The sequence below is a fragment of the Chaetodon trifascialis genome, chromosome 19, assembly GCF_039877785.1.
Source record: "Chaetodon trifascialis isolate fChaTrf1 chromosome 19, fChaTrf1.hap1, whole genome shotgun sequence".
NCBI classification, from domain to species: Eukaryota; Metazoa; Chordata; class Actinopteri; order Chaetodontiformes; family Chaetodontidae; genus Chaetodon; species Chaetodon trifascialis.
This window is the reverse complement of record NC_092074.1, coordinates 9,188,861-9,216,377: the sequence shown is the minus strand read 5'-3', so window position 1 is coordinate 9,216,377 and position 27,517 is coordinate 9,188,861. Positions and strand designations below refer to the sequence as shown.

The window sequence follows — 27,517 nt, the reverse complement described above, 5'->3', positions numbered from 1 at the left end:
ACGACCAAAGCGTGCATTATTTAGGAAGAGAGATCATTTTTCAGTTACAGTACGAGTAATAACTAACAGCTTATTGCCCATTAAATGACCATTAAAATGGCTAATGAAGTAAAAATGTAATTTACAAAGACTTAAATAACAATATTTTCAATGGTTTGAGTAAGAATGGGAAACAATAATGTCATGGTCATTTAAAAGAGTACAAACTTCCTTTATAGCTCTGCATCTCTCTCCAGTTTTTCTCTTTCTACAATTTGTGGGTTAAATGGAGTGTGGTCTAAAGCGCATCTGGTGGAGGGTGCATAGGAAAATGAAATCATGCAAAAGAAAGTAACTTATGTAATTTAGTTATTGGATGTCACTTGAATACATGAGGCTGATGACCCTTTATTGTCACAATATGTATTTTGCTCAAGAACTAGCCAAGGCACAGACACTGTATGATGTTACCAATAGAAACCAGGGGGTGGCAGGCTTCACACATGGACTCACCTCATGACCAAGCGGCACCAACAGAAGAGAAGTCCACGTCATGCACAAACAGCTGAAGAAACACACCTACATATTAAAAGCTACAAAGCTGGCTATAATTCAGTGTGGCTGGCTGGTTGTTCAGTGAAACACCATCTGTACAAATGATAAAAATGCTAGCCATCAATTTTATTGATGTGTTATTGTAGTTTCATAAGCTGGCAATATCATTAGGTGAAAAAGACAAACACAAGTGATTCATCTTGATTTACTCATTGTGCAGGATGTGGGCATTAAGGAAGGTGGGCTGATTCATCTGAAGTAAACCATTATTCATCATGTAGTGGGCCTGTCTCTTTAAATCCACTTAAACTGGAGTAACAACCCTGATAAGATTGTTTTTGCAGTAACTACAGTTCCTCTGAAAGTAGCCAAACTCAATCCCTTCAAAACTTTCTGAAAGATTGCATCTTTATATTTTGACATACAGAGCAACATTGTGTTAGTGTCAGGTAGTTTATCTGTTGCATGGAGGTATTCTGTGTTGTATTCCTGCAATTTGGTATTGTACTTTATTCCCAGTATGGGTCAAGCTAAAAAAAAACAAAAACAACTGTATACACTTGATTAACTTATGAAAGCTTCCTGCAATACCACTGTAATCAGTACATTTCCATAGATTGAGTAGTACCTCCAGTGTCTGGTAAACTTTCTGTTTTAAATTGGGATTGCCCCTTTAACATGTGCAACTTTATCTTGCTTACATTTCTGTTCTTTTTGTTTGTTTGTTTGTTTTAAATTTGGTTCACTTAAAATGCCAATTTACACTGAAAGCACCTTGATGCAGAATGTTTTGTTTCTGCTATGCTAAATGCTAATTACTGCATCCCTGGTTACATTAGCTTACTGCTATGTTGCCTTTAAGTTAGCATAATGCTAATTGTTGCCACACTAACGCAAGAGTATTAGCATAAGCTACAATGAAGACGTTTATGTCAGCTAATTTCTGGGTACCCATGAGGCTACTATAGACTAGCTTTCTGTCATATCTCATTTCAGTAAATTTCACCAACGTCACAACTTGCTATCTCCTCAAAATTTGGCTGTATGAATTAATTCCCAAGCATCAGAAATCATGTGAGAGCCGGGATATAGAGAGGCTCATCTGGACTTCGTAATATCTGCTAATCAATGGTTGCTAAGTTAATATGACCTAGCTTACTTGCCGACTTCCGCCAGGTTGCACCTCCTCTCTACCTGTCTGAACTGGGCGTGTTTTCTCCCGAAGGAGCCTCATTCCTGGTCCATTCCACTCCACAAGGAATTTCTAGGAATAGCTCACCGACAGAAAACTTTGAACCAAGGTAAGGGTGGTTTCAGATCCTTTACTTCCCCGTTAGCGCGGCAGGAAAACATTACCGTTAGTTTTATGCGTCACTTACTAGCTGAGTCTGAATAAATCAGACTTCTCATGTCCATGACGAGAAAAGGAAAAAAAAAAAAAAAAAAAATCCCATTTTATGAGTGAGAATGGTCCAGTGGGGATTTGGTACCTGTCTGTGGTTGACCTACACAGAATGAAGTTGATGGTTAATTAATTTGTATCACTTTATTGTGCTATTATTGCTATACTCAGGCTGGGCTGACAGCGTACTGTATACAATGAATGCTAAAGTTTAACAGCAGTGTTGTTTATGGCTCCCAAGACAGGCCTGATAGTCGATAGTGTTTGCCCCAGGGTTCACCGGCATTATTTGTGTTTTTTATTTCAGACTTTTTTGCTTAGTATGAATGATTCTGACAGTAAGAGATACAATGTGCTTTTGGATGTTGTCTTTTGGTCTATGGTCCGTGTGTAGTTGTGTTTCTCATGGAGTGTTTTTACCCCCTTTTCAGTGCTGCATTTGTCTAGTTGTTCCAATACTCTATCCACGCATTCAATGAAGCTTTGGTTGGGAATTAAACAATTAAAATTCTTCCCTGTATATTAATAATAAAACCTCCCAACCTCACAGTTCACACAGGCCACCCTTTATGGAGCTTGGGTATAAGAGCTCTTTAAAACATGGCACATTTTGTATCAGAAATACATTTTATTTTCTGTGGTTTGCGTTTTGATTGGCCATGACTTACAACATAGCTCCTTCCATCACTTTTTTTTTTTTTTTTTTGCAGCCGCTGTAATATTGTCATATATCAAGTCATCTCTCTCTCTGACACATCTCAACAAGCCTTCCCTCAGCAGACATGCAAGCTCAAAGTTTTTACTGTACCCTACAGCTGCAAAGGGAGGGAGCAGCACAAAGAGAGCAGAGTGTGTTCATTAAAACTAGCCTGGCGGCAACACAGTTTCACATAGTGTACACTTCCACTGGGCTACCCAGGACAAATGAAACAGGTATCTTTATTGATAGCCGCAGTCAAGACAAGTGTGTGTGTGTGAGTGTGTGTGTGTGGGTGCTTGCATCTCTTTGTTTACCACATTTTCAGAGTTGGGGTGTGAAATGAGAGTGGTGCAGTGTGTGGAGATTGTTGTTTTGCATGGTCTCTCCTGCACCACATTCGTGTCTCTGCTCGTCACACATTCCACAGCTGTACCCTCCTCGCTCCTCCTCCGCCTTTATTACCTGCCGGATGTCTTTCATCCAATCAACCTTTCTCATTGTTAAAATCCAACAATCCTCCAGCATATCTGTGCCTTTTTGTGCCGTACAACTGCGTTATGTCTGCAGTCTCATATCATTTTCCTGCTGACACCAGCCAGCACATCTACCAGTCTGTGTGTTCGCTGGTATCTTATTTATAAATGTATCGACTGATAGAGAGCACTTCAGGGGCTGCAGTATCATTGCAGACATACTGCAGAAGAAGTGGATTGAAAATCTGTTCTACTGGTGGCCACTTAGAACAGACACACTGAGAGATCTGTGTTTGTTAACTACTAGCCAAGTTAATTTGGATGTTCCCACAGGATGTTAGGAAACACTTAATCCACTGACTCATGTTTCCATCCCAGATGTTTCCTAATCTTCCAAACAAAAGAAAGCAATAAAAGAATCATCATATTTTTGTGGAATTCCCCCACCATGTCATTAATTAGAGATAGCGGTAAGTTTTTGTCCTTGTGATAACGATGTTTGAAGCTTAGAGTATCCTGTCTGTAATCTATGCACGGCCTCACCTCTGTCTTTTTATAATAGGGCCATGATCACAGCCGCAGAGTATGGAGAAACGTCGTGGGAGCTATCCGTGCAGGTGGATCAAAAAGACGGAGATGAGTCCATGAAATTTAAACTGAGGGTGAAGGGGGACTTACACATTGGAGGCCTCATGCTGAAACTGGTGGAGAAGATCAGTAAGTGTCTCAGATCGGTGGAACACAGTCTAATCTATCAGGGTGATATAGCATGTACACTGTGAAGCATTTCATTTCTTGAGAAAGGCATTGAACCCCAAAACCAGGGGTGCTGTATGGTGGCTGACCCTTTGCAGTGACCCCTTTGAAGAAATGTTAGTGTAACTAGAGAGAAGTATGTGAAAATACAAATTTCGATTGCCTCTGCACAGAGGTACTACATGTTCTCTCCCTCTTCTAATTGCTTTCATTTAAATACTCACATTTGGTTTGTTTACGTAGTAAAAGCGCACATCCATTCAACTTTGTTTTAAGCGCCGTGCCTTAACCTCCCCCTGCTGCCACTACAGGTCTGCCAGTCAAGCCACACCTTTGTTTGCCCTAAGCATTTCTACACTGCAGTGCCATTGTTTTGTCACAATGCTTTGGCTTGTCTGGCCCCAGGGGCCAAAGTTCAAGATCTGATCTGGTATCTCTTTACAGAGTTATTGTAGTGCGAAGGCAACTTCACTAAGGTGGTTTAAAGAGCATGAGACATAATAGATGACTAAGTAGCTTGTCATCAACGGACGGATTTCTGCCCAACACCAAAACATGACGTCAGGAAGACTCATAAAACCACACTCAAACCATGCGCAGCAACCTACACAACAGTGGGCACAGGAAGTGTTTGTGTTGGTAGCAGTTGTAGTGGTTGTTGAAATGTTTAAGCTACAAAGCCAGAGCTCCACCTCAAGCCCCTTTGAACTTGACTTGACTGTGTGCAATAACTTTAGGTAAGGGCTACCCTTTAAACTTGAGACATGACAGTAGCATGGTTGTAATCCTGGTCGTAATATGTTTTACTTCATCTGTTTGTCTGCAGAGGCTCCTCAGGACTGGTCAGACCATGCCCTGTGGTGGGAACAGAGGAAATGCTGGCTGCTCAAGACCCACTGGACCTTGGACAAGTGTGGAATTCAGGTAATATGCATTGATTTTAAAGTGATTTAATCTTTTTTTTATAATTGTGCTGGCCTTTAGTAGGTTATAATTTCACTATTTTAATTCCAAAAACAATTCAAAATTTCCCTTGGAAGGCATTCTTACAAAGCCAGAACAGAATGCACATGACACAGTAAAACACTGCAGTAAAAGCCAGAGGAATTAGGTGTGGTTCACATGATTTAAAATATAATGTTTCACACAGGCTGATGCTGACCTGCGCTATACACCACAGCACAAACCCCTGTTGCTGCAACTTCCCAATATGAAAACCATCAAAATGACCGTCAGCTTCTCCAGCGTGGTCTTCAAGGCGGTGGCAGAGATCTGTCGAGTACTCAGTGAGTTTCTCTGTAATTTCTGACTGCAGTGCTCCTTTCTTCTCGCTGCCTTTGTTATGATTTAGTGTGGCTTTGACGGAGACATCCTCTATTGATCCAAAATTAAAACTCACCTTCATTTCCACATTCTTCCTGATCCCTCATGCCGCCTCCTGCTCGCTTCATCACAGACATCAGAAGATCAGAGGAACTGTCCCTGCTGAAGCCTCCAGATGATCCCTCCAAGAAGAAGAAGAAGAAAGATAAGAACTCGGCACAGGATGAAATCTGGGACATCGATCTACTTAGCGGGGGACCAGGAGGCTCAGGTACTGTGAAACACAGGGCTGTTTCTTAACAAGGCTAAAATCAAACATTTCACAGCACAGAACCACCTCATTGCAGCAGCAATCTGCAGCATCCCTGAAAATACTCAGGCTAGTACTCACATTATTTCAAGAAGTATCATTAGACACGCCTTGGCCTTCGTTATTGTGTCATAATGTAAGGCTGCACTGTATGTTTTTAAACTTGTTGCATGCGGTATTGATGCTGAAGTGTACCAGTTTGCTCATTACAAGGTACATTTGAATGCCTAATAGCAGACCAATTTTATTTAAACTTTAAGGATTAACTGATTTAATTTGATGGATTCCAGTGTATAATGTATTTATTCAATACATTTCTGAATTACATTTGATGAATGATATTATTCTACATTTCTGGGTGGAGGCCCTCGGGCCACTGAAGGAAAGTGTTGCTTGAAACTAAAGCTGAAGAGAGCTGTTTCATTTGTGTTGTTATTAGTGCTATCTGTGCTTTTCCTGTAAGCCAAAATGGATCTCAGACAACCTACAGCTTCACAATATGACCTAAAGCATAATAATTGTAATGATAAATGTATTTATATCCTGGATTTTGATACATAAGTGCATTGCATTTCCCTTCCTCATGTTGGATTATTGCTTGTCCTAATTAATTACTGATGGTTGGTTGAAGTTTGAGCTAAACATCATGGATTGTAGTACTTTTCTCGTTTCAATTAAATTGGATTCTGACAGTTTGATTCATTCAGATTATTGTCCAGCCCTAGAAGCGTCTTTATTCCATGAGTTAACTGCTGGAGGAGGAGAAGAAATGAGAAATATCTAAATATAGTGCTGCTGAGATCTGACACGCCACAGTTTTCATCATTGAGATCTGAAAGAATTGTTCAGCGCGCTGCTATGTTCTTCAAGGTTTCCCCTAACACACACTCTCGCTCTTACGTATCCAGACCTTTGATCTGTGCCAACTTTAATGTCGCCCCGGTTATTACCTATCGAGTTTCATCATGCATTATTTTGGTTTTATGCGCCTTAACCTCTTGCCAGTTTTGGGTTTGTACATGTTGTTTTATTTGTTTTTTTGACCTTCACACCTCCTATACTATCTGACTGATCTCGACTTGAAGTGCACTTCCCCTTACAATCCCTCAAATAAGAGAGAGAGATGTACTTTATTAATCACTCCACACAACCACATGCATTACATGCACACGCCATGCTTATGTGAAATTAATTCCTCTGCATTTAACCCATCCTGGTAGTCCTTCCTCTGCGGCAGACCAGGAGCGGTGGGCTGCCAGCTGAAAGCGGTGCCCGGGGACCCAGTTTCTTCCTGTCACCACTGGTCAAATACACCATTGCTATGATGGTATTCTGAATCCTCATACTTTATGACAAACCTGATGTTAATTTTCTATCTTCCACTCTCATTCCACAAGGCCCAATGTACAGTAAGACCATGACAGCCACCTACGACCCAGAGAACGGGATGCCGGTGTCTGCCACGAGCCTTTGGTTTGGAGAAAACCCTCTAGCAAGCTCCCAGCCAAACCTGCCGCCTGCTGAGCTGGCCAAGATGTACCAGCCACTCTCACTCGTGGATAAAGCAATAAACAATGCAGGGTAGATAAAAGTGCAGAACCATGCATTGCATCATTGATTTAACCACCAGTGTTGCTTCATTCGGATGACATTTCCATCCACAGCTCATCTAATAGGTTGCTGCTGTGATTGACAGGTGGTTGGACTCGTCTCGTTCTCTTATGGAGCAAGACATCCAAGATGAAGAGAAGCTGCTGTTGCGCTTCAAGTACAATGTCTTCTTTGACCTCAATCCTAAAGTAAGAGACCCAGAAAAGTGAGAGCCTTGTAGATATTATTTTCCTTAAACCACCTGAAATCACTTGGTTTGCATTCAATTTGAGCGTATGCATGCATGTTCTTGTCTTTTAGTACGATGCTGTCAGAATAACCCAGCTGTATGAACAAGCCCGCTGGTCCATCCTGCTGGAGGAGATAGACTGCACTGAGGAGGAGATGCTGATGTTTGCTTCATTACAGGTGAACAATATGCCAGCAGTTAAACATGGCTCTGTGTGTGTGAGGGTATGCTGAGTCAAAAGGAGACCCAGGACTTGCCTCTCACTGCCTACATTGTACCTTTATGTGTGATTTCTCATATTTGAAGTCATTTAGATTTGTGTTTGGGGCAGGGTAAGGATTTTATTGGCATTGTTAGGTCACAGAAGATGTAATATGAATAAAAATAGCTTTTTATATACCCACTTATTTTTATTAATAAAAGAGCTCAGCCCTTCTCAGAAAGCAGGGTATTTAAGATTTTCTTGCTCACCGCTAAGCCACTGTAACACCCCATCATAACTCAACAAAGGTCAATTATAAATGTAACTGAAGAAGTGCTAAAACCTGGATCCTCAGCAGAATAAAAGTCAGCTGTAAATCATACATTCAGCACTGAGATGAAAGCTGTATTCTTTGCACTTGCATGAACTTTTTCTTTAGAACTAATTAGCTTATGGCACTCATGGTAAATGATCAAGATCCTGTTTTAAATTGGCTTGCACTCATGAACCACAGTTCAAGGCTGAGTATTGTGGCCTAAATACAGTTTATGTGTGCCTCGGAGCTGAGAATATTATCCATCCGGGAGAAGGAGTTTGGTGTCTTAATCCAATGCGAGGACGTGTCAGGACACGAAGAAAATCCCAGTGGAAGGGGAGGATTGGAGGGACAGGCGGAGAGAGAGATGTATAGGAAGCGAGTTTGAGTAGCAGTATGATAAGAAGTACAGCTCCCCATCAGACAAATTTGCTCTCAGGGACTCATGATTGTCAGGATGACTGCGGCAAAGTTTTAGCCGTGACATTCTCTCTGTCTAAATTTCAGTCCATCTCTGAACCAGTCAGCTGTTGCAACTGTTGGGACGGTGATTCAGATCAGTGTTGCGCTCACCTACACACTGGTGCAATGGCTGGCACACATGGCTGTGCTCAAACCTCCCTCTGACTCACACCAGCCTTGCATAACCTCTTAAGTCACGGCGGAGAACTTCATAATGACTCGCTCTTGTTCAAAACTAAATATTTGATTGTCGCTCTAATGTAAGATAGTCGAGAGTTTTCTTCTTAAGGAGCAAAAATGTCCCTTTTCTCCCCCCCCCCCAGTATCACATTTGTAAACTGACCATGTCAAGTGAACCACTGGACCACTCCAACGAGCCAGAAATAGACGAAGTGGAGGCTGCCCTGTCCAACTTGGAGGTGACGCTTGAAGGCGGACACACAGACAGAATTCTGGTAAACATATTTTCTAGACCGTCCTACACCAGAGTGGATGTTAACCATAATTCTAAGGTTTTCAGGTCTGTTACACAAGAACACCTGTTTTTAAGCAGCAGTGATATGTAGGCCTCCGATGATTGCATGTCTTAACATGGTGATGTCAGGAGAAGACGCAGGATAATTGACAGTTGTTTGTCCCGCCCCCAGGAAGACATTACAGACATTCCAGAGCTGGCAGATTCCCTCCGACTGTTTAGGTAAACCCACCTTTATTAAACCTGTATTCCTACAACATGAAGATCATTTATAACTCAAGCGAGATCTCCGATATTTGTCTCTGAAATCAATCTTTAAACCTTCACCTGTCAAGCAAATCTGCTTAATTTAGTGGTTTGCATGATAATTTTGGAGTGGCCTTAAGATGCTTTATGGATTATGGGTAAAACGTATGTATTATATGGCCTCTAGGTAATCTGATAATTGATTTTAAGGAAAACTCAGACCTTCCTCTGGTGCTGCTAGCTGCTCTGAATAAGTAGCCTGTGCTGCTTAAAAGAAAAATATCTCCCTGTTTAGCCTTCAGTCTTTTCCTCAGATAAGGTCATGAACTGCATTGCAGGAAAAAACTGTGTTTTTGCTCTCTTTTCTTAAATCAGGCCCAAAAGACTAACGCTGCGGCCGTACAAAGAGTACTGGTTCGTATTCAAGGACACCACCATATCCTACTACAAGAACAAGGAGGCCTCGATTGGAGAACCAATAGAGCAGTTTCACCTCCGAGGTCTGTGATTAAAAAAAACCCACTTCTTAATATGTTTTATATTGTTGAGGATTAATAAACCTCAATTTAAGCATTCCCGTGACGCGTGATTATGTCTTTGAGCATCCTCGAGAGCATGAGCAGCTCTCTGCAAAAGCTAGAAAATAGAGGATGGAGACATTCTCATTGTTTAATAATAACGTTATGCACATAAACACATAATGGATAAAACCAAATTTTGCTCTCGGTCATGGGAAAATGAGTGGATATCAGCTGGCACAGTCTAAATTAATATTCACTGGTGTTCTAAGTTAATTTGCCACAGTAACTTACTGCTCTTCTTCTGCAGTTAAATTCACTACTATCTCTTCCTCTTCAGGCTGTGAGGTGGTCCCTGATGTCAACGTGACAGACAAGAAGTTCGGCATCAAGCTCCTGCTCCCGGTTGCTGACGGGATGAATGAGGTGTACATCCGATGTGACAATGTAAGGCCTGATGAGTGTTTTCCTGTGGTATCCAGCAACTCTACCTCTTTTTAAAATCCCCTCAGAGCGTGCGTAACTGAAGTGGCTGATGTTCTAACTATCGGTGTCCTGGAATTGTCCTCTGCTGCAGGAAACGCAGTACGCCAAGTGGAAAGCTGCATGTATCCTGGCCTCCAAGGGCAAGACAATGGCCTACAGCTCCTACAAGTCAGAAGTGAGGAACATCCAGTCCTTTCTGCAGATGAAGAGCCTGGCGCCCCCTCCTGGCCAAGCAGCTCCCGACCTTGACGCAATGGAGATGAACGCTGAATGCTTTGTTTCCCCACGCTACGCCAAGAAGCACAAGACCAAACAGGTCTGTTTGAGGGCTACGTGCAATATGCTTGACTTTGCCAACAGCCATCAGAGTCACTGTTATCACTCATGTTTGCTAAATCTGCCTCTGGTTACTGTTTCAAGCTAACAGCACGTATCCTGGAGGCCCATCAGAACATAGCACGGCTGTCCCTGATGGAGGCCAAGATGCGCTTTATCCAGGCCTGGCAGTCGCTTCCAGAGTTCGGTATCAACTACTACATTGTCAGGTACCGTGCATGTGCAGTAATTAGGTATAATCCATATGCAACTGGTGGGATATTTGAACATCTAAATTCCATTTATAATCGATAATTTTAGAGGCATCCTTTCTTTGTTTCTCAGATTCAAAGGCAGTAAGAAGGATGAGATTCTGGGGATCTCATACAACCGTCTGATTCGTATTGACATGTCCTCTGGCCTGCCTGTCACTACATGGAGATTCGCCAACATGAAGCAGTGGAACGTTAACTGGGAGATAAGACAGGTGAGGGATGGTTGTGCCATATATTATGATTTCAGCTGTCTCTTCTTTTTGACACAGAGACAGCATCACTTCAGAAGCATGAATCCTTTTGTATGTAATTCCAGGTGACCATAGAGTTTGACCAGAACGTGTCAATAGCCTTCTGCTGTTTGAGCTGTGACTGCAAGGTGGTCCACGAGTTCATCGGCGGTTACATCTTCCTCTCCACAAGATCAAAAGACCAGAATGAGACACTAGACGAAGACCTTTTCCATAAACTTACTGGAGGACAAGAATGAGCAAAGATGAAAGCCTGTGCTTCTTATAGTACATGTGTTGTTTATTTACATGCCTATGAGAATGTGAAAGGATAGAATCCATCTACTGTAGCAGTGGTGACCCTGAATGCTGAGCAAATCATTGCCAAAGAAAACGTAATGCTGTATCACAGGCAGAGAAATGTCCACATTTTCACTCACAGAACAACAATAGCATCATTTTAGTCATTATATATGCTGCTGTAAACCATTACAGCAATGTATCCTGCACTAGAAAAGTAATCTTGTTGATGTAAGTATGTAGCTAAGGTTTGTCTTTTTCTAAAAAGCTTTTTTATGTGAAGAGATGCCGTCGTTTCCAGTAGAAAGAACATTTGTAAAAACATCATTAAAGGTTTTTTTTTTATTTCACAACTTGTTTCACACTTCATTTGCTGAGCTTTTGCATTGACAATTACATTTGTCTTAATTCATAGACTAATGAGTGTTGTTGCATTGCAGTGATGAAATGTAATTTCATAAATATTGTATGCTGATCTTACTGTATGGAATGCATATACAGCCAACTTTGAATATGTCTTGGATTCATGAAGGAGTTCGTTTACTGTGTGGTTTACAACCACCAAGTTTCAGAACATACTTCAAGACATAGTGCTGAAAAACCTGCTTCAGATCAGCTGCATTTCTGATGCTTTAGTGGCTGCTTTTTTAACCTTTTTAATGTAATGTCATGACATCTGTTCCATATTGGGAGCACACAACCTGAAATTACATTGAAATATTATTAAGATTAAATTCAAATGACTCTTGACTCTCCTCTGAACTGCATTCAGGAAGTTTGAAATATTTCAACCCACGGTCACTATTTTGACGAGATGTAATGCAGCAGCTAAATAGTACAGTTTAATATTACTTCAATAGAACTTAAAGGTTTGAACTGGAGTCACTATGATGTTCTGTCTGATTGTAGTTGGGGCATTTGAATATTACTTGAGACTTGCTAGTCATTTAGGATTTCTCCCAGGTTCAATTTATGCATATGTACAGTATTTGTTTTGTACTTCTTTGTTTTGCAATCGCTTGTTTATTGGGCTTTGTCTTGTTTCAGATATCCATGTCCACTGCATATGATAGAGTGTGCAGAGAGTGATGGATGGAGAGTTGTGGGGTTTAGGGTTGGGGGGGGGGGTTGTATGTATATTTTGTCATGCATATTATTTTATACTTTGTTTACGAAAAAATAAAAGACAAAAGATTTCTCCCAGGTTGCATTATTTATTACAAACTGACCAGATCCTGTTCTTTCGTGTGCAGTGTAGGATGCTCTCTTTGGCTCTTTCACTTGCCTCGCTGCTTCACTGTTGTACACTAGTGGTGGGCAGGTGGAGTTGGCACACTGTTTGAAAGCAGTTATAAAACACCAGATTGTGGCCCCATGGTGGGAAATGAGATGCACCCACCCAGGCTGGGTGTTGTCTTGCTCACACATCTGCCATGTTTGCACCCTGTTACCTTTTAACTGTGATGAAACGCAATACAGTAGTATCAGCTTCCATGCTGTTAGGTTTGTAAGTTTATCCTTTTATATAACTATATCATAAAATACAGCCTTAAGCTAAGATACTGTGCAGGAATGTGTCATACAATATTTGATATTTGACATATTGCACACCTTTAAATGTACAGTAATAAACTAGCGTCTATGAAGAGGATGTGATGTTTGTCATTCTGTGATATTATATATGCAAACATGCTGAAATATGGTGAGTTTAATGACAGAAATAATGAAAAACGTTGAATAGAAATATTCTATATCTCCTCACTGGGACTGGACCATGAAGGGTGCTATGTTGTCCTACATAATCTCAAATAAATTCGCCAAAAACATGCCTCCTTCAATTGCAAGATTAAGGGACACGTTCACCATGATTAAATCAGTTATGCAATCCAAACTATATTTCCACACCTGCGCCATGTTTACCGTCTTCTGACGCCACATCAACATGTTGTGAAGCATAAACACGTTACATCTAAGCAGAGCCTTTCATAAGTACTCGTGCTGTCACGTATCTGTAATCACCAGTGACTCCAGTCTGTGCTCTTCACAGGGAAACTTTTTTAGCGCCCCCTCCCTGTTGTGAGTATTCATGCCGAGCCCACGTTTATCGATGACTCTGACATCTACATTTTTACATCGTCGTCATCGCACTTCGCTCCTATTGGCTGTCAAGTTCAGCAACGTATATCCAGCCAATCACAGACGACAACGTTGAAGCAGGGCACTATCTGCAGTCTGCTTTCGTTTAATCGCCCTGAGAAGCTAGGGAAGCGAAAGCTAACACGTGGGAACAGTAATTTGCTGTGTTTTGCCTTTACTTCAGGGTGCTTCCGTGCCTTTTTTTAACCGTGCCTTGATAACGACCACTCTGTATATTTCTCTGGAGGCGGTAGTGAGCTGTCAGCTGACCGGTGAGCTGGTTTATCTGCCTTATTATGGCGGACAACAGAGACGATGATTCTCAGTGCAGAATTAAAGAAGGGGACTACGTTGTGTTGAAACGAGGAGATATCTTCAAAGCTGTGCAGATTCAACCCAAAAAGTACGTCAAAAACTGCAACAAAAATACTCCTTGCTCCTAGCTAAACATAAGATCCACTGCGTGCCTCTTTTTTATTATGATTTCAGGCACAAACGGACTAGCTACACCACAAGTGACATCTCACTAATAGATCGATAATTGAATATATTTTGAAATGAATTGTTGATTGTGTCTAGGCACTGTTATAATGACACGTGGGAATACTTATGAACTTCTTATAAAGGCTATTAATAGATATTGCGATATTTGTAAGTCATAAATGATGTTGATTGATTGAGTGACTGTCTGGTCAATTCACAGGAAGGTGATTTTCGAGAAGCAGTGGTTCTTCCTGGATAAGGCGGTGGGACACTTGCACAGCACCACGTTCGAGATTGTGTCTGGAGGTTTGCAGCCACAGAAGCTCAAGAGTGCAGAGAGCACCGCCGGTGTGTAAGCTGCAGTTCAGGAGCACACACCAGTCACATTCATGTTTGAGTTACACAGCTGCGACTAGTAATGTCACTTTAATGTGTGATCCACATGCTGTTTCTGCACGCATGAACACGTGAAAGACCATTGACAACCTCTATCATTTTCACTCTGACTCATCTCTGTATATGTTCTTCTCAGACGCGAAGGAGGCGGGCACAGACAACAGAAACATTATAGATGATGGAAAATCACAGAAGCTGACCAGGGATGACATCGAGACGCTCAAAGAGCAAGGTCTGAAGGGTCAGGTACATCAGAAATTTTGCAATTACATATTATAAATGGGAAAGTGTCACAGCATTGCTGTGGGTTGGATCTGTTTATTGAATAATAGCCTCGGTAATATTCATCAGATTCATTCAGATTCCATGAAAACCCAAAAGCAACAATGACTAGAATCCCTCAACCAGTATTGTCTGTGTTGAGAAATGCATCCTTTGGTCGTGTTTTTTTGTTTCTTTCTTGTTATGTGAATCTTATCTGTTAAATTATCTGATAAAACGTTCAAATCTGGCGGAGGAGAGACTGGTGACTGTATGTGTATTTGCTCCACAGGAAATCATTCAGCAGCTTATAGATAACAGCTCAACATTCAAAGATAAGACTGAATATGCGCAGGATAAGTACATCAAGAAGAAAAAGAAGAAGTGAGTCTCTTCTGATGATACACCCGCCGTCTCTTTCAGACTTAAAATGATGTAGTGTGCTGTAATTAGTGTTATCAGTTGTTCCCGTCTTGCGCTTTTCCAGGTATGAAAACACCGTGACGATTCTAAAACCGTCCTGTCGCATCCTCGCTATGATGTACCACGGTCGGGAACCGGGGAAGATCTGGTGAGTCAGCACATGGACTGACGGCATGTTTGAAAGCGGTGTTTTTCTGGCGCGGACAGAGATGAATGTATGATGTGCATGTTTCTGTGTGATGCAGCCACCTGCGGTATGACACACTGGCCCAGATGCTGACTCTGGCGAACATCCACGCCGGCAGTAAAGTTTTGGTGTTCGAGACTTGCGCCGGCCTCGTGCTCGGAGCCGTCATGGAAAGAATGGGGGGTACGTCACTCCTGTGAACTTTTCTGCGGCGTTGGACCGAATGATTTCTAGCTTTTTCTGTACACAGAATGTATCTTCTGTATATAGTTTCCTTTTACTCAGCGTTTTGTGTAACTACCCTCCCTCTCCTCCTCGTCCAGGCTATGGCTCAGTGATCCAAATGTACCCAGGAGGTGAGCCTGTTCGGGCGGGTGTGGAGAGCTTTGGCTTCCCTGCACATTTTCACGATATGCTGCATGAGTTTCCCATCTGCCATGTCAATGCTCTGCTGGCAGGCACTCTGGACACCACTGCCAAAGATCCCAGTGCTGGTAGAGATCTCACTCCAAGATGTTTACAGCCTTGTTGTTTAGAAATGAAACAGAGTAGCTACAAGCTAGCGCTGAAATGCCAAAGAAAACTAAATATTTTCTGATTATATCTTCATAGATGCTTTAGAAATGAAATTTGCACTACTCACAAACTACACATACATTTAGAAAATAAGACAATTTGTATTCAGCAGTAGAAAAATGAAATGGTTACGACACACATCTGCTCTGTGACCTTCCTCTGATACACATTATCTCCTTTACAGATTCACAGCAGTCCATCATGGCTGCAGAGGAGAAGCAAAACCCGCCTGAGGCAGAACAGCAGGCCGGTCCAGAGGAGCAGAGCATGGAGGCGAGCAGTGGCGCCGATGGGAGCCATGACCAGGAGAAGGAAAACAAGGAGAAACGCAGAGAAGCCAAAGTAGGTCCACTGTTTTCTTCTTTTTGTGTTACTGTTGTGTCTTTTATTTTTGTAAGTAACAAGAGTGAGCCTCTAGCCATTAAATCCAGATCCTAACTCGCCTCCAACACTTAGTGCTCTGCTTCCAAGACACTAAAAACACAGCTGTCAGAGATCATCCTCTCACACATAACACTAAAATCTGGAATGAGATCCCACATTAAACCACGGCAATAAGCTCTGTTACACATTTCAAGCAGGCACGTAATCTCAATCTGATGGAAGGACGCACCATCTGTTTTCTCATCGTCACTGTTGATTGTTTCTGTTTCTATTTTATTTTGTAATGTGATGATTTTTGTGTCAATGTCCTGACTTTATTTGTTTGTTTTTTTTCTTCGCTTGTTTTTGTTTTTTAGGCTCAGGAAAGAAAGATAAAGCTGGAGGAGAAACGGAAGAAGCTGGCAGCCACTGCCGCCCTGCTGGAGGGCAGGAATGCCGACGGGTTGGTGTCACATTTAGCTCTTCACATTGCGCCGCTCTGCTCTTTGCAGCCTCTTTCTCTCCCACCTTTGCTTTATCGGTCTTGGTTGCGCCTCGTAGTAAACAACAGTAATGAGAATAGATCTCCAGGGATGAAAAACTGATGAATGGTACAACGATTGCGTCTGTCCATAAAAGTTATGCTAAATCCTTCGCCATCCTCTGACCTCACACACAGCAGTACGCACACATTGCCTCTACAAGGTGAACAAAGTGATTGCTTTGCAGTTTCCTGTCATATAAACATCTTGCTTCATAGCTTTTTAATGATTGATGGATGACTGGTTGTAAGGGCGACGTCTGAGTATAGATCTGGTTAGACTATTGACTTTCCTACATCAGTCCTCCCCACATCATAGCTGCGATAACATAAACAGTCCCTCAGAGCGCAATTTTCCCAACAGTCCTAAATCAGCCCCTTTTACTGATTCTCATCCAGCTCCATAAAATAAGAAATTAATCTCTACAACAGGAACTAAATCCTTCAGCCTCCCCAGCATAACTCAGTGATGAGAGAAATTACGATATTGTCAACTAACACATTAAGTGTGTAATATACAGTGTGCAGTAGACTGTATTTCATGTTGGACAGGTTTGCCTGATCATCTGTTTGCCTCCCACACACAGGTTGGTTATAGCCAGTCGCTTTCACCCGTGTCCAGTCCTCATGGGCCTGCTCAAATTCCTCTCCCCCTCCAGGCCTTTTGTAGTCTACTCCCAATACAAAGAGGTAAGACCACGACAACACTGTGGGCATCCCCCCTGAATGAGCATTATCACTGTTGCTCTCATTAGCAGCTGCCGCACACAGGTTTTTATTGCCTGGGGTTCCAGTAGGGAATGTCCTCACACGTTACAGCAGCGGACATCCCTGTCGCTGCCGAGGAGTTACGATGCTTATCACGTCCCAGCACTTATTACCTCTGTTGTGCTTATGTTGCGAAAAAGATCAGCGTGTGCGTGGGCGCAGGCATGTGCATGCTTGCGTGTCGACATGTTGACTCGGCAGTCTTCCTCTTAATGCCCTTTTTTCATCTCTTCCCCCTCGATTTCTGCAGCCTCTCATTGAGTGCTACAATAAACTCAAGGAACTCGGCGGCACGGTCAGCCTCAGACTCACAGACACCTGGCTCAGACATTACCAGGTAAGGTTTGAATCCGCATCATGTGGATGCTTTGAGTTGTATAGTTAAAGCTGCTGGACTCATTATTTGTGTCAGTGTGATATGTGTCAGGCAGCTGTTTTCAGCAGAGTAAAGCTCTAAAAACACACTGTATGCTACAAGAAACACCAGATGATGCATCAGAGCGTGAGGAATGGGTGATCCCACACCACTTCACTACACCATAAAACTGCATCTTCTGCTTTCATTTGACTGAGAGATCCATAGCGGCAGAAATGACATACTGCGCATTAAATAAACAAATGGCGTGAGATGAGTTTCCCTCATCTCAAGGTGACGTTATTGAATTGGTTGCTGCGTGTTGCTTGACCATGAATGTATTTACAATTTGCAGTCATATGAAACGGAGAACAGCAGCAAATCGTCACAGTTTAGAAGCTGGAGCCTGCTAATGATTGGCACTTTTCCTCGCCATAAACCATTAAATCAATTAGCAGCATTGTTGCTGCTGAATCAATCCACTAATTAAGCGAGTCTTTCATTTAGAGACAGAAGAAGAAAGTCAATTCTGTCCACTTTGTATTACTCGAACTGCTCTGCAGCATCGGTTCTTTGGAATAAGATTCTTGTCACTGCCTCTGATCCGTTACTACACACCCACCATTTGCTCCCCCTGCTCTTATTTTTTCTTCCTGCTTGTGCATCAACCGGCTGCACACAAAGTGTTTGCCTCCTCAAAGAGATCTTCCCCTCCAGACCAAAGTGTTATTTCCTGCAGCTCTTCCTGTAGAATTCATTTCTCCTGACTGTATTTCTGCACTGTATCCCCAGGTGTTGCCTAACAGGACACATCCCCTGCTGCTGATGAGCGGTGGCGGGGGCTACCTCCTCTCAGGAACGACGGTCGCCACGGACTGCCCCAGAGCCGCAGGCTCCCAGCGAGCCGAGGAACCAGCACCAAAGAGACTGAAGCTGACAGGCGCTGAAGGATAAACACATCGAATCTTTTAAGGGCACGTTACCAGTGGCTCGTAGGGATTCTCCTCCAGGATGGACTTCTCTGTCCGCTGAACTGATTTGACACATCTGGAATGAGGGAGACGTCGTGTCTGGTTTGCATTCATCAGAGCCCTTTCTCCTGTCTTGTGTATTCAGATCAGTGCAGATGAAGGCGTAATGCTGAGGAGGAGTCTGTAAGTGTATGTGTTACGCAAGGAACTGCTGAAATAATCTTTTGTGTGTTTTGTGAGAGTAAGAGACAGATTTATGTCTTATGCCTTGAGACCAGGTGTAGAAACATTTTTTTTTTGCCCCTTCCAAATTGATGCTCTCTGGCTTTTAACCTTTTTTATTTTGTTATCCCTGCAGGAAGTGCCATTTGTTACTTGATCCAGTTGCTCACACAGCTTCACTGTGGGTCACATCTGCATCTGCACCGAATTAAAAAAACACTATTAAAGACCCTCGTGTGTGAGCACTTCTTCTTTTCCACAGGAAATAAATGGAGAGATATTTCTTTGGTCCCAGAATGTAACTCCTTTTATTGAGAGCAGACTGAACAAACTCTTCAGAACACAATTATTTGAATAACTTGTCTCACATTATTTTGATAGTTTCTCATATATATATAAACATCAAAACCATTCCCATGCTGATTACTGAGAACATCAAAATATCACAAATATGATACAACAAGTTGATAAAATGTTTTTCGCAAGGCTCCAGGGTTTTTTCTGTCTTATTTTTTTGGCTTTTTCAACACTGTAAGCACACTACATTGGCAGACACATGGAAAGACAGCAGCTTTTATCCACTGATGGTGAAGTGAGACGCTGTCCATCCTGCACTTATGCGCTGTTGTCATGCAACTTGGCAGCAATTTTCTGCAGCTCCATGTCCATCGCTGCAAGGCTCTCCAGCTCCTTTTCCTGAAAAACAAGGCATATTTACACATCAGCCACTAAACTATCACTTTATAACATGTGGCATCTGAACAGTCACCGTGTATGGAATATCAATGAGGATTAAATTAGCATAAATTAAGATTATTTTCCCATGCCAGCTCCAAATCTAAATATGCCGAATCGGTAATTTAGATTACACGTTCTCCCTTGTTATCCCTTGAGTCATGGTGCCTTAGAAGTGATCATCACGATGCCTCCTACTCCCGGATTTGTTTTTTCTGACTCCAAGTATCTACAGGCCGTTGCTCTCTTGTGAGTGGGTATATTATGACTTGGTTACTCCGGGAGGCAATAATATTGAGGCTCTTTGTGTGATTAACGCAACGGTCATAAAAAGCTGGTGCACATAGAAAAAAGCAGGGAGATCAAATTTTGAAAGACATGCTGTGAACAAGAGCTGGGCTGAGCAATAAAAACCCGTTCTAGGTTTGCCAGAGCTGAGGAACGAGTCACTGGCCATGAACACGCTGATCCTCGTGCGTTTGGGACGTGCTCACGAGGGACAGTTCTTGATGTGCATTCGCACAGATGCATATTCACTGATGCTCTTTGGTTCTGAAGGCTAAATCCTGACATCCCCATGTAGACTGGAGATTTCCATAATGAGCATGGCTGCTTTTTTTCCCCCAGTGAAGTAGAGTGGTGGAGGAACCTGATGTGCCTCATGGCTTTACTGGGTCAGCTGAATATATGGGGGCGACTGAAGATTGCCCTTTTTTTATGGAAAAGAGGCATGGAAGCAGAAAAAAAATGAAACCTACAAATGCATCTACATTGAAAAAGATTCTTGGACTCTTAGATTTGCATGTATTTTTAAACTGCCTTGCTAAACAGTACTGTTAACAAGTGCAAGTATCAGGCTGTGGGATTCTGCGTTGCACAGTGAATCACTGTATGTACTGTAGATAACGTAACGGCTTCTCCAGGCTTCAGCTCAGTGGTCTAGTTAGAGTTTTAACAAAGTGAACATGACAGCAAATACATCCTCACATCAATCATGAAGCTCATTTTGTCGCCGCTCGTGAAGGTCTTACCTCCTGCGCAGTAAGTGCTCTCTGGTACATGCTCTTCTTTGCCTCCTCCTGATTAGAGTGGTTGGCCAGCTGGTTTATCTTATAGCTCAGCAACTTGGCCAGTTCGTCCATCTGAACACATTCAAGGCAGAACCAGATTAGGGCCAAAATGATGATGAAGAAACACTGAGCATGTTGTTTAGAAAATGTATGGGTCTTTAATAAGCTCAGAAAATGTATAAAATTACCCAAGGACATATTTTTTAAAAATTAGATCACATTTCCTCAGTATGTTTAGGCTGAGTCTTCAAGTCTCCAAAGCTGTGCATCTACGTTCATTCTGTTTCATATGAGGCATTATGTGTGTCACAATGCCCACCTTATTCGAGGTTGCAGCGTGCTCATCTGAATCCCTTTTATACCACGCAGGATGGTAGTAGCCTCTGAAAATCCAGGGATTGCGCTTCTCTGCCAGATACCTGAAAAACAATTAGATGCCGTTCTACCAGAAGTTTTTATGCCAGCACATGTACACTGCTGAAGAGGTTCGGTCATTTCTTATGCAGAATCTTGTTCTGATCCCTGCTGATTGCAGACATGTCATACTGAACTGTGCAGGCTGCTGTGCTCCAGAATGCAAACAAACAAAGAGCAGAAGTTATCAGATCTGACTGAGGATAGAAGTACCTGTCCTTTGCCGCCTCCTTGTATTCCTCTGAATCATCCCTCTGTTCTTCGTCTTCTTCTGATGAGCTTCCGCCACGCTTGTGAAATTTCTTTTTATGGTGGTATCGATGTTTTGGTTTCCATATGCGCTTCTCTATTTCCTCCTCCTCTTTTCCGTTTCTTTTGTCCAAGCCCCAGGACTCCTGGCTGCGTTCCTCGTCTGGCTCTTCTCTTTCCTCCTCTGAGAGCTCTTCATCACGCTTGTGTCTCCTCTGGTGGTACCTTCCAGCCCTCCAGTCTCTCTTGTCTCTTCCAGTGTCAAAGTCCCATGATTCCTGGCTGCGTTCTTCATCGGGCTCTTCTCTGGCTTCCTCTGAGAGCTCTTCATCACGCTTGTGTCTCCTCTGGTGGTATCTGCCAGCTCTCCACTCTCTCTTGTCTCTTCCAGTGTCAAAGTCCCATGATTCCTGGCTGCGTTCTTCATCAGGCTCTTCCCTTGCTTCCTCTGACAACTCTTCATCACGCTTGTGTCTCCTCTGGTGGTACCTGCCGGCCCTCCAGTCTCTCTTTTCTCTTCCAGTATCAAAGTCCCATGATTCCTGGCTGCGTTCTTCATCGGGCTCTTCCCTGGCTTCCTCTGACAACTCTTCATCACGCTTGTGTCTCCTCTGGTGGTACCTGCCGGCCCTCCACTCTCTTTTGTCTCTTCCAGTATCAAAGTCCCATGATTCCTGGCTGCGTTCTTCATCAGGTTCTTCCCTGGCTTCCTCTGACAGCTCTTCATCACGCTTGTGTCTCCTTTGGTGGTACCTTCCAGCCCTCCATTCCCTCTTGTCCCTCTCATCGTCAAGACCCCAATATTCCTGGCTGCGATCGTCGCCTTCATCCTCCTCCTCACCACGCTTGTGGAGCTTTCTCTTGTGGTGGTAGCGATGTTTGGGCTTCCATATGCGCTTGTATCGCTCCTCCTCATCGTCATTCCCATGCCTTTTGTCCACATCCCAGTATTCCTGGCTACGTTCCTCCTCTGGCTCCTCCCTCTCGTCTCCTAAAGGTTCCTCATCTCGTTTGTGTTTTCTTTGGTGGTATCTCCCAGGCCTCCAGCTCCTCTTCTCTCTGTCTTCGCCTTCTTCTTCTTCTTCCGATCTCTTTTCCTCTAACCCCCAACTCTCCTGACTGCGCTCGTTGTCCTCTTCTTCTTCTCCTCGCTTGTGTTTCCTTTGGTGGAATCTTCCAGGCTTCCAGCTGCTCCTCTTCTCTCGTTCTTCCTCTTCATCGTTCTCGTGTCTCTTCTCATTACCCAGACTCCAGGATTCTTGGCTGCGCTCGTCTTCTGGGATTTCTGTTTTTTCCTCCACGGTTTTCAGGAGAGCCTCAATGTCCTTCAGGTCTGCTCCCTTTGTCTCAGGCACCTCAGGATGACCTTTGACCACCTCTCCATTAGTTACTATCCCCTCTGCATTCTTCTTATCCAGTGGGACATGTTTAACCCCTGTGACAGAACAAAAGATCAAAAGAGGTGTAAAGATCTACTTAATATAGCTCTTGGGGACAGGTAAGTAATGACAGATTTCTTATCAGACTTCAGCCTTTAGACCAAATCCCAGCTTGTATTGATCAAACTGGTTAATCACCTGTTTGATAGATAGGTCTAATTACAAGCTACTGTACTGAGTAAGAGGGTAAGGGTCTCCTGAATATTTAACTAGTACTACTCTCCATGCACACTGAAAAGCAAAGTCGTAGCCATGGAGTCAACATTTCCAGTTAGCTTCGCTATGATAGCTAGTGTTAGAAATTGCTGACTGATTAGCACTCACAAATCATCTCTTTTCACCATAAACTATTATTTATATTAGTTTTTAGTTGTTATTTATTGTCACACATGTCCTGGTTGAAATGAATTACTATTATTGGTACAGTTTTAGAATAATAAGTGTCCCATCAACAGCATAGATTAACGGATTTTAACTTTACACAAAGCTAACGAGCAGAAATAACTCAGACTGTTTGGGCTGCGGGCAAGCTAATGCTAGCTAGCTAACATTCTGACAGAAATTTAGCTTTATTGCCAGAAGAAACCTTTCAGAAAATTATCTTAACACTTTACAAAAACTACCACAGCTGACAGATCTCATTCTAATTTTCAATTTTTTAATAGATTTAAAAGCATTTAAAGTGTGATAAAATTGTACCCACCCAGCCTAGTAATGGTTTGCATGCGTATGGCAACACCACTTGGACAAACCTCACACGTAACTGCAGTGCACCATAATACTACAACCAGCAATACTGGCAACTTGTTCTAAATTAGTTACAACTACATTTGCTCATGATTATTTCAGACGACAGTGCATGGTTGCCTCTCATTGCATAATTTTTTCATTTATATTTTAATATTAATATATTTGGCGGGCATTTTGAGCATTTTTGAATATTGAGGGGATGTGTCCCCAGAAAATATATTAGAATGATGGCCCTGTTGAAAAATCAGCTTCTGCTACAAACCTGCTTGGAGGATGTCTTTGCATTCCTGATCCAGCTGGGAGTCCGGTGTGGAGAGAGCTTTGGACAGGACTTCAACCAAGCATCGTGTCACCTGCAATAAACAAATAAATATATATTTACTGCTCCTCTGCCTTCAGTGTCTTCACGGCTGCTGTTTTAAACTTCATGATCAAACTGCACAATAAAAGCATACCGTATCTTCTCTCTGCCCTTCTTTTCCCACTGGAAGTGCCCGATTTCCTGCATTGGAAAATACAGTATTTCAGTTCAAACGAGTCAAATGAGGCATTGCGTTGAAGTGTAAGACTCATCTGAGTCTCTGTCCATGGTCCTGAACTGCGCTCTCTAACTTAACAGCGCTCTGCGAGAAGAAATCCCACCACGCTTCCACCTACCTGTCAACAAAGCCGCAACCGCAACGACAGCAAAAAGAAGCCTCATCTTGGCGAGATGAGGGTATATCCAAGAAGACGCGGGGCGAAGAAAAAGCTACCAGCTCCCGTCCTCTCCGTAGCGGCAGGGGAGAGCTGCGCTGACTGGGCGCCCGCTGCTCTGAGGAACGGAGCAGAGGAGCGCCTCAAATACAGAGAGGAGTGGGCTGGGGGAGCGTGGGAGGAGGGCTTTAGGCTCTGTTAATGTCATGACTCATTAGACCTGCGAAGAGAGTGATGGGAGCGAAATTTGATGCGTGCACGACATTTTGTGACAAGCGAATTAGCAGATTTAGTTAGTGTCACAGGTCATTCAGGTGATCGTTTGAACAGATTGACGAGAGGGTACAATTAGGGTCCATGCGTGCTTGTGTTTAATGCCTTGAGACGCCTGAGGACAGACAGGTACAGGGGACAGAGGGTGGACACAACATCAGAGGATTCGTGCGCTCTTAGGCAATGTGATTCTTATGTGAGGACTTCTAATGTTTTTATTTTGAAGTTGATTCAGCTCAGCCTATGTTTATGCTGCTTTCTAAATCAACTCATGTGCGACTCATGTTCTCCTTTTTCTCTCCTCTTTAGTCCCAGCTGCAGTGATGTCCTACTGTTTATGTTTGCTTAAATGATTTATTGTAATGTAGGCTTAAGCAACATATATATGTATATATATATATATATTAAAAAAAAAAAAGCTAAAGTGGACATGTACAGTCACAGAGTCCTGACCAAACCTGACTCAGAAATTAGACCAACAGACCCCTCAATAATTCATTCAACCTTTAACACATCCCATCCACTTCCCAGTGGGAGCTTATGCACCAGTAGAGGAAAACTAGTTAATGGAGACCTGGATCAATAGTTGCTGTGATTAAAAGGAGGCCTATACTACTCAGGATTTTCCTTAAAAAATGTAGCCTGCAGACTCATACTCTCAAAACGTATGACCCAGTACAAGTGGGAGCAGTGTGGCCTATTTATCTGCAGAGACCCTGTCTTCTGCCGTTTTTTTCTTCTTACTTTGAGTGAATGAAAACTTTATTGGCCCTGGGTTGATTTTTTTTTTTTTTTTTTTTCCCACAAACAGCATGGAAACAGCCATAAATTACAGACTACAACATAAAAACATAAGCATTATAAAATCAATCACTGTGGGAAGTCAATAAAGAACAGGAAGTTTAAGTTCCAAAAGTGTGTTTAGGATGTTTCTCAGCTGCAGCCTTTGGGCAGTAGGTGTGTAGCCCACGGCTAAATACAGCATGCAGGTGAGAGAGGTGACGAGTAGCTTGCACTGAGCTGGGAAGGACTGGCCAAGTTTGAATGTTGCATTTATAAGCAGTAACCAACAATTCCTGCATAGTATAGACCTTCCTTTAACACTCAAGTGACATGTATCAGAGGAGCATGTGCATTGTTTCCTGTGCTATCTTTGGTTCCATTCTGCCTGCAGTTACTGTTGCTCTCATCAGGAGTATTAGGTGACTCGGGTACCTTAAAAAGAACACACCTGCAGAGAAACAAAAAAAAAAAAAAAAAATCTTAACAAGTGCAAGTTTTTTTGTGTGTCTGTGTGTCAGGACAGTAACTAGGCAATGCATGAACAGTATCTTAATCTGTGACTGCTGCTGTCTTCATAACAATCCCCGGATTGGGATGAGCTGACATGTGCAGCGACAGAGCTCAAAGTTAGTAGGCTCAGCTCAGCACGGCTCAGAACATTCAAACCGACAACTGCTGGCATCTTCATTTTTGGCACTTTGCATGATTTTTTCTTTCTTGTTCGCTTGTACAGAGATTTGTTCTTCCTCAATGCATATTCGTTCACTCTGACAGAAGAAAAACACAAGTCAAAAAGTGACCCCTTTGAGACTTTGGGCTACCATAAATCTACAATGCCTCACAGTATCCTGTGTAGATGCTTAAAAATGCATGATGGTGCAAATGTTTACATGAGATGTTTACACAGCAGGCACTGACCTTTATGTATGGCAGCGTACATTCAAATTCAATCATGTCTTGGAAGCCATAAGCATGAAGTGTAACAGCTGCAAGCAAAATGAGACTATCGTGCTCCATAAATCTGCTCTCTCGTCAGTGCTTCTCGTGCCAACGTGACTGGTTACTGACGTCTGTCTTTGTTACTGCAGACAGGCTCCATTGTGGTAAGTGATACAATTACTGGTCAGAGCATAAAACTGTAACATCAGACACTATATCCTCCACCCAACCAAAACTCATTGATCCAAAGCGAGCAGTGAACCCTTTCTTCTGTGAGAATGATAGATTTCCTGTTTCATGTGTTGTGTACAGTGAGCAGCAGCAAGGTAGCAGTGCTCTGCAGTTTCCTCTGCTGTCCCCGGGGAGGAAATCATGTCTGTGACTGAGGCTCAGTACTGCACTGTGAACCATCCAGCCACTAGATATCAAAAGCACTGAAGCACTAAATTATACAAGCCCCATGCTCTGAACAATGTGTGTGTGCCCCTGAATGCGTGTGCACTCACATGCGACACTGTATGTGTTTTCCTGGCCTTACTGCCATCCCTCTAGGCCTGATTAATATTTTAGTGAGCCATGAAGATACAGGAGCTTACAGGCAGTGAAGGGGTTGGGGGGGGGGATTTGAGAGGGAAAGCTTGATGTGTTCAGACAGGCTGTGTGAGCACGACTCAGATCGGTCCCTTTCTGCAACAACACCGGCCCTTTCATCACGACCACGAACATGTATGAAAAAAAGACGAGTGGCTCACAATGCAACGCGCCGCTTGTAAAAGCTTCGGCACGGGCTTTGATCATCGGAGGGGACAAGCTTCATGTTTGGCTCCAAACTACTGTGAGACTTTGATGATGTTCCATGAACAATAGGAGAGTCTGTGGACGGTCATCTGTGGTCAAGTGCACTTACTTTTGATGATATGTGTCTGTTCAGTGTGTTATTATTGTCTGACATTTTGTTGAGAAAGACGCAGTTTTACTTTCTTTTTCAGGAGACACAATCTGATATAAGATCTAAAGTTTTTCAAAAGTTTTCACTAATTAAGTTGAAATATGATATTATCTTGATAATTGCTCAAACATAATAGCCCGGAAGCACAATTACCAAGAATATTAACACAGACTGCTTAACTTAACTGCTTAAAAAAACGTTACTGAAAACAAAACCTGTTCAAGCAGCCTCTTCTGTTAACTTAAAAAGCACCTCTGTACTTTAGCACAGAGCTGCTTGCATGTCTGTTTTCCCTTAACATTGTTGACACAGTGACCCTCTTTGTCAAGATTAAGTTAAAGTATAAAACAGGACTCACCTTTAAATCCACCACGG

At 42.7% G+C, this 27,517-nt stretch overlaps 3 protein-coding genes across 4 annotated transcripts; 2 read left to right on the top strand and 1 right to left on the bottom strand.

The window, feature by feature from the left end:
* The first annotated feature begins 1,809 nt into the window (after positions 1-1,809).
* Positions 1,810-11,417, top strand: fermt1 (FERM domain containing kindlin 1). Its single transcript, XM_070987316.1, has 16 exons — positions 1,810-1,835; positions 3,672-3,826; positions 4,692-4,789; positions 5,016-5,151; positions 5,322-5,459; positions 6,896-7,079; positions 7,195-7,297; positions 7,410-7,517; positions 8,642-8,773; positions 8,966-9,015; positions 9,415-9,539; positions 9,898-10,004; positions 10,135-10,359; positions 10,464-10,588; positions 10,704-10,845; positions 10,950-11,417. The coding sequence occupies exons 2-16, from the start codon at positions 3,676-3,678 to the stop codon at positions 11,121-11,123; spliced, it is 1,998 nt and encodes a 665-aa protein (XP_070843417.1). The 5' UTR covers positions 1,810-1,835; positions 3,672-3,675; the 3' UTR covers positions 11,124-11,417.
* Positions 11,418-13,407: 1,990 nt separating this feature from the next.
* On the top strand, positions 13,408-19,336 carry trmt6 (tRNA methyltransferase 6 non-catalytic subunit). Of its 2 annotated transcripts, none has more exons than XM_070986820.1 (12): positions 13,408-13,702; positions 14,003-14,130; positions 14,315-14,424; positions 14,732-14,823; positions 14,927-15,010; positions 15,108-15,232; positions 15,373-15,543; positions 15,810-15,967; positions 16,366-16,451; positions 17,117-17,219; positions 17,548-17,634; positions 18,445-19,336. In XM_070986820.1, exons 1-12 carry the CDS (start codon positions 13,596-13,598, stop codon positions 18,604-18,606), a joined length of 1,413 nt encoding a protein of 470 aa, XP_070842921.1. In that variant the 5' UTR covers positions 13,408-13,595; the 3' UTR covers positions 18,607-19,336. The 2 variants fall into 2 exon arrangements, with proteins under 2 accessions (XP_070842921.1, XP_070842922.1); XM_070986821.1 differs by lacking the exon at positions 18,445-19,336 and adding an exon at positions 17,742-17,820 and having other exon boundaries at positions 13,417-13,702; positions 17,548-17,672.
* Positions 19,126-24,658, bottom strand: chgb (chromogranin B). Its single transcript, XM_070986819.1, has 7 exons — positions 24,160-24,658; positions 23,958-24,004; positions 23,765-23,855; positions 21,278-22,748; positions 20,970-21,069; positions 20,612-20,722; positions 19,126-19,541 (listed from the first exon to the last, which is right to left on the bottom strand). The coding sequence occupies exons 1-7, from the start codon at positions 24,203-24,205 to the stop codon at positions 19,461-19,463; spliced, it is 1,947 nt and encodes a 648-aa protein (XP_070842920.1). The 5' UTR covers positions 24,206-24,658; the 3' UTR covers positions 19,126-19,460.
* Between the last annotated feature and the right edge of the window lie 2,859 nt (positions 24,659-27,517).

What these genes read in the sequence shown, in the direction of transcription:
- fermt1 (XM_070987316.1), top strand. Translation starts at nt 3,676, where the DNA reads ATGATCACAGCCGCAGAGTATGGAGAAACGTCGTGGGAGCTATCCGTG. An exon ending in AGAGATCTGTCGAGTACTCA is followed by an intron (nt 5,152 to 5,321) that starts GTGAGTTTCTCT and finishes GCTTCATCACAG; the next exon opens with ACATCAGAAGATCAGAGGAA. An exon ending in AAAGCAATAAACAATGCAGG is followed by an intron (nt 7,080 to 7,194) that starts GTAGATAAAAGT and finishes TGTGATTGACAG; the next exon opens with GTGGTTGGACTCGTCTCGTT.
- trmt6 (XM_070986820.1), top strand. Translation starts at nt 13,596, where the DNA reads ATGGCGGACAACAGAGACGATGATTCTCAGTGCAGAATTAAAGAAGGG. An exon ending in ATCAAGAAGAAAAAGAAGAA is followed by an intron (nt 14,824 to 14,926) that starts GTGAGTCTCTTC and finishes GCGCTTTTCCAG; the next exon opens with GTATGAAAACACCGTGACGA. An exon ending in CGTCATGGAAAGAATGGGGG is followed by an intron (nt 15,233 to 15,372) that starts GTACGTCACTCC and finishes CTCCTCGTCCAG; the next exon opens with GCTATGGCTCAGTGATCCAA.
- chgb (XM_070986819.1), bottom strand. Translation starts at nt 24,205, where the DNA reads ATGAGGCTTCTTTTTGCTGTCGTTGCGGTTGCGGCTTTGTTGACAG. An exon ending in GGTTGCGGCTTTGTTGACAG is followed by an intron (nt 24,005 to 24,159) that starts GTAGGTGGAAGC and finishes TTTCCAATGCAG; the next exon opens with GAAATCGGGCACTTCCAGTG. An exon ending in CAAAGACATCCTCCAAGCAG is followed by an intron (nt 22,749 to 23,764) that starts GTTTGTAGCAGA and finishes GTTCTGTCACAG; the next exon opens with GGGTTAAACATGTCCCACTG.